This window comes from Balaenoptera physalus, assembly GCF_965194825.1.
Source record: "Balaenoptera physalus genome assembly, chromosome: 8".
Lineage (NCBI taxonomy): Eukaryota > Metazoa > Chordata > Mammalia > Artiodactyla > Balaenopteridae > Balaenoptera > Balaenoptera physalus.
In genome coordinates, this window is record NC_138887.1 from 120082951 (window position 1) to 120095673 (window position 12723).

Here is a 12723-nt window from a genome sequence, read left to right on the forward strand (position 1 = left end):
CAGGGCCTGTCCTTTCCTTCTGGTGGGAAGGTTGTAGAAGCAACATAAGACTTTCTTTTTAGAATAAAATATTTCCCCAACTTTCCCTCTTCCTCTCCTTGCCTTTCTTCAAGGAAGGAGATTTGGGTCTCTGATCCAGGTTCCCTCACCACCCCCTCTTTCACAAATGGGACCCGGCCCTCGGGGTGGACGTGGGGTGAGCAGAGCCCTGAGTGTGATGATCGGGAGGCATTTCCTCCACTTGCTGGCTGTCTGGGGTCCGGCTCTGACCCTGACCCCGGGGCTGGCCCGTTCAGGCCCCGACAGTGTGCCGCTCGGCAGTGGAGGTCAGGAGTGGAAGACACTCCTCGTGTTCCCTCCACGTGAGCTGCACCGACCCTGCTGTTCGTTCTCGCCTCACTTCTCTCCCTGACGGAGGAGATCCTGGAAAGGGCGGTTAGAGCCCCTGCACCTTGTTACTCCCGGGGTCGCTGGTGGGCCTGAGGCTGGTGGGCTCTGGCACACACCGTCCTTGCAGCGGGCGTCCAGAACTTAGGGCCGACAGGGCTGCGCTCCATCCCACTTCACCGAATCAGTTAAGCCAGTTGAGGTGCCCTAAGAAATTGACCAGGCCTCTTAAGGCAATGTAATGTTTCTGTCTCCAGTCTGTAGATTTAAAGTCATATGGACTGACTCTGTTGTCAGCAGGCAGGGTTGTGTAGCTTATAATTCGACAAAGTATATCAAGGATGGTATTAGGATCTGTTTCGGGGATTCTCAGAAACTTTAAACTTGATATCATGAAAAGACCTTCAGAGGTCCTTCTAAAATGTGTAGTGAGCACCAGTTGTGTGCCTGGTGTTGAACAAAGCCCACCTTGCCCACAGGCAGCTTACTTTCAGAATCTGCCACCCAAGTGCCACCTGCTGCTTTGCTGAGGTTAGCTCTCAGGACAGATGATCGACCCAGAGATCCCCAGTCGAGCGTCACCAGATGCTGAGGAGACACTTTCCACCCGTCAGGCTGGTCCGGTGCTGGGGTGGAAACATGAGTGGGTTCTCGTGCGTGGGCGTACGGCAGCTCCATCCCGCCTAAGTGGGCCTTTTCTTTTGTCCGTGGTACCTGCCGCCTTCTAGCGTGCTGTGTCATTTACTTACATATCACGCTGTCACTTTACTCTCTTGACTCTCAGCCAGAGCCTATGCTCCAGTGCGCAGCGGTCTGTGTGTGTTTTGTTCACTTGCGCATCCCGTGTGCCTAGGTGCTCAGGGAATGCTGTTGTGGAGCCGATGACCGTGCTGTGTCGGGCTGCACAGCAGGTTCACGGCCCACCGGTGGGCCCTGGTGGGCATGGGGTGAGATCCACCGCATTCACCGTGGGGAGTGCGGTCTGCTGGTGCAGGGTGGATGGCGGTGTGTGCCCAGCCAGGTGCTGTGTGGAGAGGGATACCTTTAGACATCACTTCAGACGATACGCAGCAAAATTTGATAGGGTAGGGCTGAGGTTCATAGCCAAGCGGCAAAGGAAGCAGATTTACAGGTCCAGAGCGTAGTCATGAAAAGTCTATGAGGCTTGGCCACGCGTCCACACTGGAGTTGCGTGTGGGCGGGACTCATTTCAGGGTGTTTGATGCTGCGGGTTACTGGGTACTTGTCAGAGGGCGGACTCTGGTGACATCTGTGTGTGTGTGTCTGCAGGAGAAGTACTGTTACATTTGCCCTGATATCGTCAAGGAATTTGCCAAGTATGATGTGGATCCTCAGAAGTGGATCAAACAGTACACGGGGATCAATGCAGTCAACCAGAAGAAGTTCATTATAGACGTTGGCTACGAAAGGTTCCTGGGCCCTGAGATTTTCTTTCACCCGGAGGTACGATGTTAGCTTTTTGAGTGTGAGGTATGGCACGTGTGGAGCGATACTGCCACCTCGTGTGTGTACGGAGAGTCCCCAGTGGGGTTTCCTGAGCAGCTCTCAGGCCGCCTGTCGTGAGGACACTGGGGTACACGCTGCACCCGCTGCAGCTCTTGCAGCCCCTGTGCAGGTTGCCTGCTTGACTGATGCCCCCCTTTAGACTTGGTTCTCCGTTAGAGATAATGAGTGATTAGGGAGAAGCTTTAAGAGCAATAGAAGATAATGGAAATGAAATTAATCCATAGTAATAGGAAAACTAGCTAATCCCGGGGACCGAATGCAATCTGCCTTTGTATGGGTGTAGGGTAACATGTAACATGTAACCTTTCCGTCCTTGGTGATGGTCCATCCTAGTTGCAGTTTTTAACCCCAGGCAGTTGGTCCTGCTGTGTTCCCTGCTGCAAGTTAGTTAAAGCTTCTCCCTGAGGACTAACCTTTCCGTTAGTTAGATGGGCTTTAGGAATTACAGATACCATCATTTTAACTATAGTCACAAAGAATTATTATTACTTTTGCAGAAGCAGTCATCAAGAGGCAACATTTTAAGGTTTAAATAAAGTGGATTTTATTTGTATTTTGGTATATTTTTCTGCCTATTCAGCTTACATTTGATAGGTGGGTTACAAACTGCTGCCTGTTTTTAGATGTGTATGACCATTTTGTATAGGGAAATGGCACACAATGTATGCCTTACTGTAATCTAATAATCATGCCTTTGATATTATTGATTTAAAATAGACATAAAACCGAAAATGTCCAGTGCACAGCTGGTGAGCAACTGGATGTTACCTTCTTCTCCTTGAGTACGTTAAAGCTTTCCTTGACTTTTAAAGTGTATTTAAAATTTTTTTAAGTTGAATTATTTATACTTTAACTTATTTAACTTACGGAATTGAATCCAAGACTGTTTACTCAGTGACATGATTGCTACCACACTGTTTCATTTAAAAGCCACCCCCCCTGAACCCTCTCCAGGCTTCTAGCTCAGGTTTACAGTGTGATCTTTCATTGACTGTGTTTTTTTCTTATATCATGGTTAGTTTTTTCACGACGTTAACATTCATAAGTGATGTACTTATTCTATACTCACGGCGTTTTCATTACATGTCACATACGTCGTGCACACGCGTTTCACGCTCTGACAGCAGGATTCACCGTGTGTCCTAACGCAGAGCTGGTCTGTTTTTGCTACTCTTTGATGTTTTCCCCTTGCTGACCCCACACGCGTCATCTCCTGAGGGCACGTGTCACCATCACCCCATGCACAGTCACTTGGGTTCTTCTGACATATGAACATTTGACGTAGTCATTCCAGTGTGACGGTTTTAAAGGTATAGTACATTCTGTATTTGTGAAAGTTACTTTTTTAAAAAGTTATTGAGAGAAATGTGTAATGTTTCTTTTATATTTATGTGAAATTCAGTTTGCCAACCCAGACTTTATGGAGTCCATCTCGGACGTTGTTGATGAAGTCATACAGAACTGCCCCATCGATGTCCGTCGTCCGCTGTATAAGGTATAAGCTGCCTGGGTAAGGTGCTTGGGTTCATTCCACAGTTAAAGGCCCAGCATTCTTGGAATAATAGGTTCTTAACATCAGTATGCAGATGTTCCTGTTTCACTCCTGTCTCACAGGATTTGTTAAAGGCCAGCATACTGGCGAAATATTTTTCTTGGAGTGGAGATGACTTAAATGTTTGGAATTAGGACTCAGCTCACCAGAAGTGTTTAAGTATTCTCGTGGCTTTATTCTTACCTGGCCAGCTGTATTTTAAACTGGACAATTTTAACCCTACGTATTGATGGAAAGATGAAGGGTATCCTTCCCCTCATGATTTCCATGAATTCACTGGTCTTGCTTCATGCGTATTTAGGTTTGTGCCAAATGTGCTGTTGCCAGGAGGAGGTCAGAGCCTGAAATGAAGCAGTCAGGTAGAAAGTACTCATGTAATTTTCAGCCCTCAGCCTCTGCCCCGTCTTACCTTCTCAGCCCAGGGAGCTGAGTTTAAAGAGGAGCATACCAGGCTCGGGAGTGAGGGCTTAATAAATTTTGTTTCGTCTACACAATGGGATACTACGCAGTCTTTAAAAGGAATGAGGTGAATCAGTGTAAATTCAAATGAAAAGATGTCTGTAGTGTACATTGTTAAGTGAAAAAGCAAGTTGTAAAGTTTACACGTAGTATTATTTTATTTAAAAATATAGTTTGCATATATATATATGAAAAGGTTTTGAATGAATGCTAAACTCTTAAAATATCTTTGGGGGTGGAAGGTGCATAACTTTTACCTTCTACTTCTTGTGTTTTAAGACTGACATTTTATAGTTAACAAATGTCATTTTTGTTATTGGAAAACATTTTCCTATGTAGACAACTTTTTATGGGTGAAAACAAATTATAATTCTATTTTTATTGTTACATGTCCTTAATTAAACAGCTCTCTCCTCCAACAAAATGTGCAAGAAAGGTGGGAGTATTAGTAAGTTTAGTAAAATACATGCCTTGTTCTCCCTGCTTCTTAAATCTCACGTAACATCAGCTGTGTCTTGTCCATGAAAACAAGGGACAGGTGTGCACTCTTCAGTCTTTATTTCATCCTAACGGAAAGGAAACTTCTGCCGACGGTTACAGATTGTTCACTTTCAGTACATTTACAGGAAGTAGAGATGGCCTTGTAACCTGAGCTCCTTGTTTAATAGATGATGGCCCTGAGCCCCAGAGATGGGAAAAGGAGGCAAAACTAGAGGGACCTGGGTCAAATGGAGCAAACTGGTCTTGGACTTCTAAAAAAAAATTATTGAGGTATAGTTGATGTACAATATTATGTAAGTTTTAGGTGTACAACATAGTGATTTGCAATTTTTAAAGGCTATATTCCATTCCTAGTTGTTGTAAAATATTGGCTATATTCCCTGTTTTGGTACAGTATATCCTTGTAGCCTGTTTATTTTATACATAGTAGTTTGTACCTCTTAATCCCCTACTCCTGTCTTGCCCCTACCCCCTTCCCGCTCTCCACTGGTAACCATTAGTTTGTTCTGTATATCTGTGAGTCTGCTTTTTTTTTGTTATGTTCACTAGTTTGTTTTCTTTTTTAGATTCCCCATATAAGAGAGCTCATATAGTATTTGTCTTTCTCTGTCTGATTTGTTTCACTTAGCATAATACCCTCCAAGTCCATCCATGTTGCTGCAGTTGGCAACATTTCATTCTTATTTATGGCTGAGTAATATTCCCGTGTGTGTGTGTGTGTGTGTGTGTGTGTGTGTGTGTGTGTGTGTATGTATACATATATATATATATATATACACACCACATCTTCTTTATCCATTCATCTGTTGATGGACGCTTAGGTTGCTTCCATATCTTGGCAATTGTAAGTAATGCTGCTATGAACATAGGGGTGCATATATCTTTTTGAGTTAAGTGTTTTCATTTTCTTTGGATAAATACCCAGAAGTGGAATTGCTAGATCATAAGGTAGTTCTATTTTTAGCTTTTCGAGAAACCTTCATACTGTTCTCCATAGTGGCTGCACCAATTTACATTCCCACCAACAGTGCACAAGGGTTCCCTTTTCTCCACACCCTCTCCAACATTTGTTTTTGTGGTATTTTTGATGATAGCCATTCTGACAGGTGTGAGGTGACAGCTCATTGTGGTTTTAATTTGCATTTCTCTGATGATTAACGGTGTTGAGCAACTTTTCACGTGCCTTTTGGCCATCTGTATGTCTTCTTTGGAAAAACGTCTGTTCAGATCCTCTGCCCATTTTTTGATTGGGTCGTTTGTTTCTTCTCATGTTGAGTTGTATGAGCTGTTTATATATTTTGGATATTAACCCCTTATCAGTCGTATCATTTGCAAATATTTTCTCCCATTCAGTAGGTTGTCTTTTCGTTTTATTGATGGTTTCCTTTGCTGTGCAAAACGTTTTAAGTTTAATTAGGTCCCATTTGTTTATTTTTGCTTTTATTTTCTTTGTTTCAGGAGACAGATCCAAAAAATATTGCTATGATTTATGTCAAAGAGTGCTCTGCCTATGTTTTCTTCTAGGAGTTTTATGGCTTCTGGTCTTACATTTAGGTCTTTAATCCATTCTGAGTTGATTTTTGTACACGGGGTTGGAGAGTGTTCTGATTTCATTCTTTTACATGTAGCTGTCCAGCAGCCAGTTGTGATCTAATTTCACTCTTTATATGTAGCTGTCCAGCAGACAGCTGAGTTTGGAGAGGGGTTAAGCGCCGGGTAGGATCCCTTAGCGAAGTGGCAGGGTTGGATTTTGAGTCCACTTGCCACACCTTTGAAAGCTCGTGCTTTTTCCACCACATCACACTGAAGATTATGTAAAATGTGGAAGGAAGACGATTCTGCAAAGAGAGAAGCCCTGTCCCGACCGCTTCACCCCCAGGAAAAGTAATTTTCTTCCCTGAGGCGTTCGAGGGCTTTCTGCTTGGCCCTGGTCGCCTGGCCCTGCCCCGCCAGCTGCGTGAGTGCTTCCGTGCGGGACCTTGGCTGAGTTACGGCAGCCTTGCGAGTGGTTTAGGATCTCAGTAGGCTTGGTGGGGGGCTGACTGGGGGTGGGCCGTGTTTTTCTCCTTTGTCGGGCTCTGTACCCCGATGTGCCCGCAGCACACGTTCACTTGTGCGTTCACGGACTGTCCCCTGCGGTGCGGCTGGCAGGCACCTGGCTCCCGCCCGTGGCCCGTCGCTGCCACGTGGCCCGGCCGCACTGCCAGCCCTGGGCGTGGGGAGGGTGAGGACTGTCTGCTGGCACCTCTGCCACGGCCACTACGAAAGGGACTTGTTTCCAAAACAAAGGGCTTGATGAGTGAATGCAAGTGTAATATCGAAGCCTAAAAATGCCCTTTCCTGCGTGTTTGCCTGCCAGGTAATGGCTGTCGTCGTGCTTTTCCCCTGGTGGTTTTAGACCAGGGGTTGGCCAGCTCTTTCTGCAAAGGGCCAGATGGTAAGTATTTTCAGCTTTGTGGTCTGTGTTGCTGCCAGAGAACACGCGAGTGACCAGGAGGGGTTGTGTTCCCAAGAACTTTGTGTATGAAAACAGGCGTTGGGGACGTAGGCGGGAAGCGCGATTCTCACACTTTCCGGCTCAGGCCTCACACAGTCAATTCACTGACTGCAGCCAGGGCTGCTGTTGGGAAAGGCTCCCCTCACCCCAGGGCCCTGTGGCCCCCGCCGGCCACTGCTCTGCCCCCTCGTCTCCAGAGGCTGTCACCCCGTGTTCCGGGCTCCCGGGGCGGCACCCTGGGCGGGCGGCCTTGTTCTTCGGATTCACTCTGTACTTTTGGTCCCGCTTTCCTCCCCCTCCTCCGCCTCCTCCTCCAGAGTTTAGCCGCGAGCTTGCCGTGGAAAGAACCTTCCACTGCGACATCTGTGTTCATGAAATGCACAGATGTACAGTTTGTGGGATTTTGAAAGTAATTAGAGACACACTACATACAAGTGCTTCTGCAGAACACGTGGGCGTCTTGCTCTGGAGAGTTGTGTTCACGTGTCTTTAGGTAGCGTGTATTTCCAGTCTTACCGTTACTTTGTCATTCCCTCCTCTGTTACCGATGTTTCTTCCTACCTGCTGGGCCCCCTCTTGTCAGTGTCTCAGACACCTGCCATGGAGCTTTAAAAAGTACTCAGTAGCCACTAAAGACGTAGGAAGCAGGTTCGTACCCAAAGAAACTCATGATTGCCGAGGGGAAGCAGCCCGTCTGCTGAGCCCTGCTGGATTCCGTGCCCGGGCAAGGTGCCCCGCCAGGAGGCTGGTTTCCTGACTTCTGCCTCCGTGCACTGTCCCCGCAGTGCCCACAGGCTCAGACGGGCGGCTGAGGGGGCCGAACCAGCCAGAGGGGAGCCCGCAGGCCCCGCGGGAAGGGTTCTGAGGCTGCTGCTTGGTGCCCTGAGGTCTGCTGCTCAGCGTCAGAGGAAGGTGTCTCCCCTTTGCCTCACCTGCTCCCAGAGGCGCCGTCTGGACCAGCCGGGCCTGGACCTCTTATGTTTCCCAGGCTGTCTCGGGAACTGTAGGTGGAGTTTCTTATGGTGAAGCGAGCAGGAGGAAACACCCGAGACCTTCTTGGTCCTTGAGTTAACACCTTCCTCAGGCTAGTACACAAGAAAAAGAAGTCAGTGGAGAATAAAATGTGCCTTTGAAAATCTAGAATCTTCAAAAACTTAAAACGGGTTTTTGTGGACAAAAGGAGTTATAATCTAATTTTTATTTCAGTCTGGCCTGTAGATCAGAAGGGTATTCCCATGCCCCCTTTTTCTGGTCAGTCTCTCAGTATGATGGAGGTCGGGTCTGGAGGGGACTCGTGTGTGAGAGCCAAGTCTTGGAGGCCTGTGACTTCCCCACGAAGCCAAGTCATTGCCAGCAGCAGGTGCTGCTTGAAACGAGACGTGTTCGGCCCTGGCTGTCCGTGGGCGTCACCCCAGGAGCATTAAAATATACTGATGTCTGGGTCCCACCCCCAGAGATTCTGAGGTAATTGTTCTGGGCATCCGGATTTTAAAAGCTTCCCAGATGATTTTAATGTGCAGCTAAATTGAGAACCACTGTTAGCAACTAGTTCACTCTGGGGTTAGTCAGCATTTAGTAGCTTTCATGCTTTACTCGAGGGCAAAGCCAATTTTGAGTTGCTTTGTAACGCAGCTGGGTCTCTACTAAATACAAGACACTATTGTTGTTAACTTAGAGGATTTAAGTATGTATAAGAGATGGATCTTGTCTTCAAGAGCTTATAAAAAAGCTAAAAATAATACCGAAATAATTCTCACGGGAACCACCACAAGCTAAATGTTGTTAATTGAGGTGTCATGGAAATTTAATGGGAGGGGCTCAAGGAAGCCTTGGAGAAGGTGGCATGGAGCTGGTCTGAGGGCTCGGCCTGCAGAGATGAGGTGGGGATGCAAGCCAGGGGGAGGGCACTTGGCATAGGTGGGAGCGCGGGCGCAGGGCAGAGCTGCAGAACTCTGCTCCGGGCGGAGCCCAGAGTGGTACTGAAGGTGGTGGGGAGCAAGTCCAGGAGGGAGAGCGGGGCTGGCAATTAAATATTTTTAGACCTGCTTTGGCAGCGGGCTGGGAGTTGTTAAAAATTCTCATTCGTTGTGTTTGTCAAGCAGACGAGACTGCATCTTGATACGGTTCAAGGAATGATTTTTCTGGAACAGATTGCTTGAATTGGGTTATATATAAGTATGTTAATACCTTTTAAATCAGAGAAGCTATTGCAAAGTGAGTTATATGTGTATTTTTATTCTTAATGGTGAACGAGTTGAAATATCTTTAATACTTGAGAGAGCAAAATACACATTTTAAGACGTTATTGGTTTGTTCACCCCTTTTCGCAGTAGGCCTTCTATTAGGTGAGATCCCAAGTGCAGTCTGACATGTGAGCGAATGAGCGGGTGGGGTGGTGGACGGAGCAGGCTCAGGGCTTGCTGGTCCAGCCCCGGCGCCACGCTCACCCCCATAGCTGATGCTTCCTGCCCACGTGTCCAGAAATGGCAGGATCCGTGTGTCGCTGGGGAGGGAAGAGTGATGTCACAGCTGAGCACTGACCTGCCAGGTGGAGAGGAACTTTCAGAGGCTTACTGTTATGAGAGCGTGAGGAGGGGCCGATGGTGACTGTTTTGACACCGTTTTGACAACGTTGAGCAAATGTGCACTGAGCCTCCAAGGAGGGCCCGGCCTCACGTGGGCACCGGGACAGACCCTGACGGGTGTGTCGGGCTTGAGGCCAACTCCTTCAGCTCGGGGAGCGCCTCATTCTTGCTCCCGGGGCCTCTAGCTCCTTGGAAGAGGCCCCATCCGCGTTAGGGAGGGCGCTCTTAACGTTGACCACATCTGCAAAGTACCTTCACAGCGACACCGAGATTGCCGTGTGGGTCAGTCATTGGGTGCTGGCGCCAGACCAAGCTGACACACAAAGTTAACCATCCAAGAAGCCAGGAAGGAGCCGTCGAAGAAAGAAGAGAAAGAACACTCTGGGAGTCAAGGGGAGACAGCTGTCATCAGCCGTGTCGGGTGATGCCGAGAGGTCACCCAGGACGAGGGTCGAGGTGGCCCCTGGGTTCTCGGTGAGGATGCGGGCAGAGGCCAGGTGCCAGCAGCTGAGGGGAGAAGAGGAGTCACCGGGGGAGGAGACATGCAGGTAATTCTCGGAAGACATTTGTCATCGGTTGTTACGTCTCCTACGGTCAGGCAGCCGTTTCGAGCCGGCTTAGAGTTGGATTTCCTCTAGGACAGGATGGGGCATCGTATGGCCCACCTTTGAGAAGTAGGTTTGTTCAAACTTTGCTGGGATAGCAGTCTTTGGGTTCCTTCTGAGAGTAAAAAAGCTCTTGTGCCGGGACTTCCCTGGCGGTCCAGTGCTTAAGAATCCGTCTTGCGATGCAGGGGACGCCGGTTCAATCCCTGGTTGGGGACTAAGATCCTGCATGCCGCGGGGCAACTAAGCCCTCGCGCCGCAACTACTGAGCCCACGCGCCACAACTAGAGAGCCCGCGTGCCACAACTAAGACCTAACGTGGCCAAAAATAAAAATAAATATTTTTTAAAAAGTTTTGAGAACTGCTGTAACAGAATAAGTTGCATGCTTCCCTAAAAAGCTGTGAATTTTTTTATTTTAAAGAAAGCTCTTGTCCCTAAAGAGGGACAAGCCTTTCAAAATTTCCACGTAGGGGAAATAGACCCTGCCGGGAGAGTTGTCATCTTAACCTGTAGCGAGCGGTGGGGGGTGGAGACTTCACTGTGAGCATCTTACTTTGTGCCTCTGGTTAGCAGAAGAATAGCACGGTGGGTAGGGGCACGGCGTGTCTGTCAGACGGGATTAAGAGTAAGAATAGAGTCTCCAGCACAAAATATACTTAGCGTTACAGGAATGGGAGTTTTTGTTATTTTTAATACTATATAAGGTACTGAACGAGCTTATTATTAACATAGACTTTGTCTTTCTGGCTTAAACATCAGGTGGCTGACAGGCTGTGTGTAGTGTCCACGATGATGTGTGCTGGGATGTTCTTCACTAGCATGAAGCCAGGGCCTTTGCTTTTGTAGAGGTAGTTTACGACTGAGGCTTTTATTTGACATCACGGGATAAACAGTTGCGCAGCAGAGTGAGCTGCAGTCTGTAGAAGAACCCAGTCCGCACGGTGGTCTGGGTAAGCAGATAGCACAGCCGCACTGAGTGAGGAGGTGCTGTGCAGATTGGGCTGCGCGGCCTTTCAGCAGGTCGGCGGACAGCACTGTAAAACACGATCTTAGTGCAGGAAACGTGGACTCTACAGGTGAGCGAGGATTATCGTTTCTGGCTTAAAATGCATTTAGAAAATTTGAGAAGTGCCAAAGTCTTTAAGAAAGAAAACAGTAACCACTGACTTTATAAAAACGACTGAACTTTTCCCAAAGTGGTTGTATCATTTATACTTCCACCAGCGATGTGCAAGAGTTTCATTTGTTTGTATTTTAACCTAAACTTGGTGTGTAATGGATTTAGTTTGTATGATCCTGATTACAACTGCTGTTGCCTATCTCTTCATGTACTTATCAGTCATTTGTGTATCTTCTTTTGTGAAATGTCTGTTTGAATCTTTTGCCCATTTTTTAATTGGCTTGTTTATATTATTATTGAGTTGTAGAAGTTCTTTTTATATTCTGGATATAAGTCCTTTGTTAGATGTATGTATTGCAAATACTTTTTCCTAGTCTGTGGTTTGTCTTTTCATTTTCTTAGTGGTATCTTTTGAAGAATAGAAGTTTTCATTTTATAAAGTTGAATTTGTCAGTTTTTATTTTTTATGGTTAACGCTTTTTATGTCCGATCAAAGACATCTTTGCCTACATCATAGTCATGAAGACTTTAAGAAAATATTTTCTCCTAGAAGTTCTGTAAGTTTTATTTAGCCCTTGCATTTAAATCTGTGATCCATATTGAGTTAAATTGTGTGTGTGAAGTAAGGTAAGTAAGCAAATGTTCATTTCTCCTCTGTGGATATTAATTATTCAGCATCATTTGTTGCAAAGACTATTCTTTTCCTGTTGAAGTATCTTGGCTACTTTGTCTAAAATCATCTGACCACGTATACACAGCACCATTTTTATTGTTTTGTGAATGAATGAAAAAAATGAATCTTATGTGTTACACCTTTGAAAGCAACTCAAGATCTTGCAATGCTTCTGATCTTAACGAACATTCGTTTTCATACCCTGGTGAGTTAATTTTTAAATTAAAAAAGTCCATTACAGAGATATGAGAAGTAATTGCAGTAACTGACCCGAGACTGTATCCTGCATTGGAGAGAAAAATGCTAGAAAGAGTGCCAATAGTGCAAGTGACAGAATTGGAAGAGCAGTGATGGATTTAGATAAAATTTTTTTATCGATATAATTTATGACGTCGAGAATTGAACTGTGAGGCTTATTCTAAGATATGATGCCCAGAATATCAAGAATGCTTTTAAATTGTGATTCTCAGTAGCAAACAGATACGCAGTTTATGTGAAGGTGCTAGCACGTGAAGAGACCTGTCTCTTCAAGAAGGTGGGGATCAGAATGCCCTTGTTTTACTCTATTAAGATTGCCATCTGACCTGTCCGGGACTTGGTCCTGGTTCTCTCAGCTCCTGGCCAGGTCGAGGAGGAGCGTCGGTGAGCAGGGGTGACCCCTGAGAGCAGCGTGGGTTGGTGGCCCCTTGACTCTGATAGGAGCCGAACCGTCTCCTGTTGTTTCTGAGCGATTTCTCCACAGGTGACTGGGTGCAGCAGTGATTATTCGTGATGTTGATCCTGGGGCAGGATGTTGTCTCAAAGATCTAGATTTG

The 12723-nt window shown here is 46.5% G+C and overlaps 1 protein-coding gene across 16 annotated transcripts in view; it reads left to right on the forward strand.

Annotated features, from left to right (window-relative positions):
• Nucleotides 1-12723, forward strand: part of ACTR3B (actin related protein 3B) — an 88487-nt gene that overhangs the window by 48035 nt on the left and 27729 nt on the right. For all 16 annotated transcript variants that reach the window (XR_014267065.1, XR_014267066.1, XR_014267067.1 and 13 more), the window contains 2 exons: nucleotides 1678-1851; nucleotides 3317-3409. Coding sequence is in view for 11 of the 16 variants with exons in the window: in XM_082473819.1 (XP_082329945.1) it covers nucleotides 1678-1851; nucleotides 3317-3409 (267 nt within the window). In the remaining 5 variants the exon portion in view is untranslated. The remainder of the gene's footprint in view (nucleotides 1-1677; nucleotides 1852-3316; nucleotides 3410-12723) is intronic.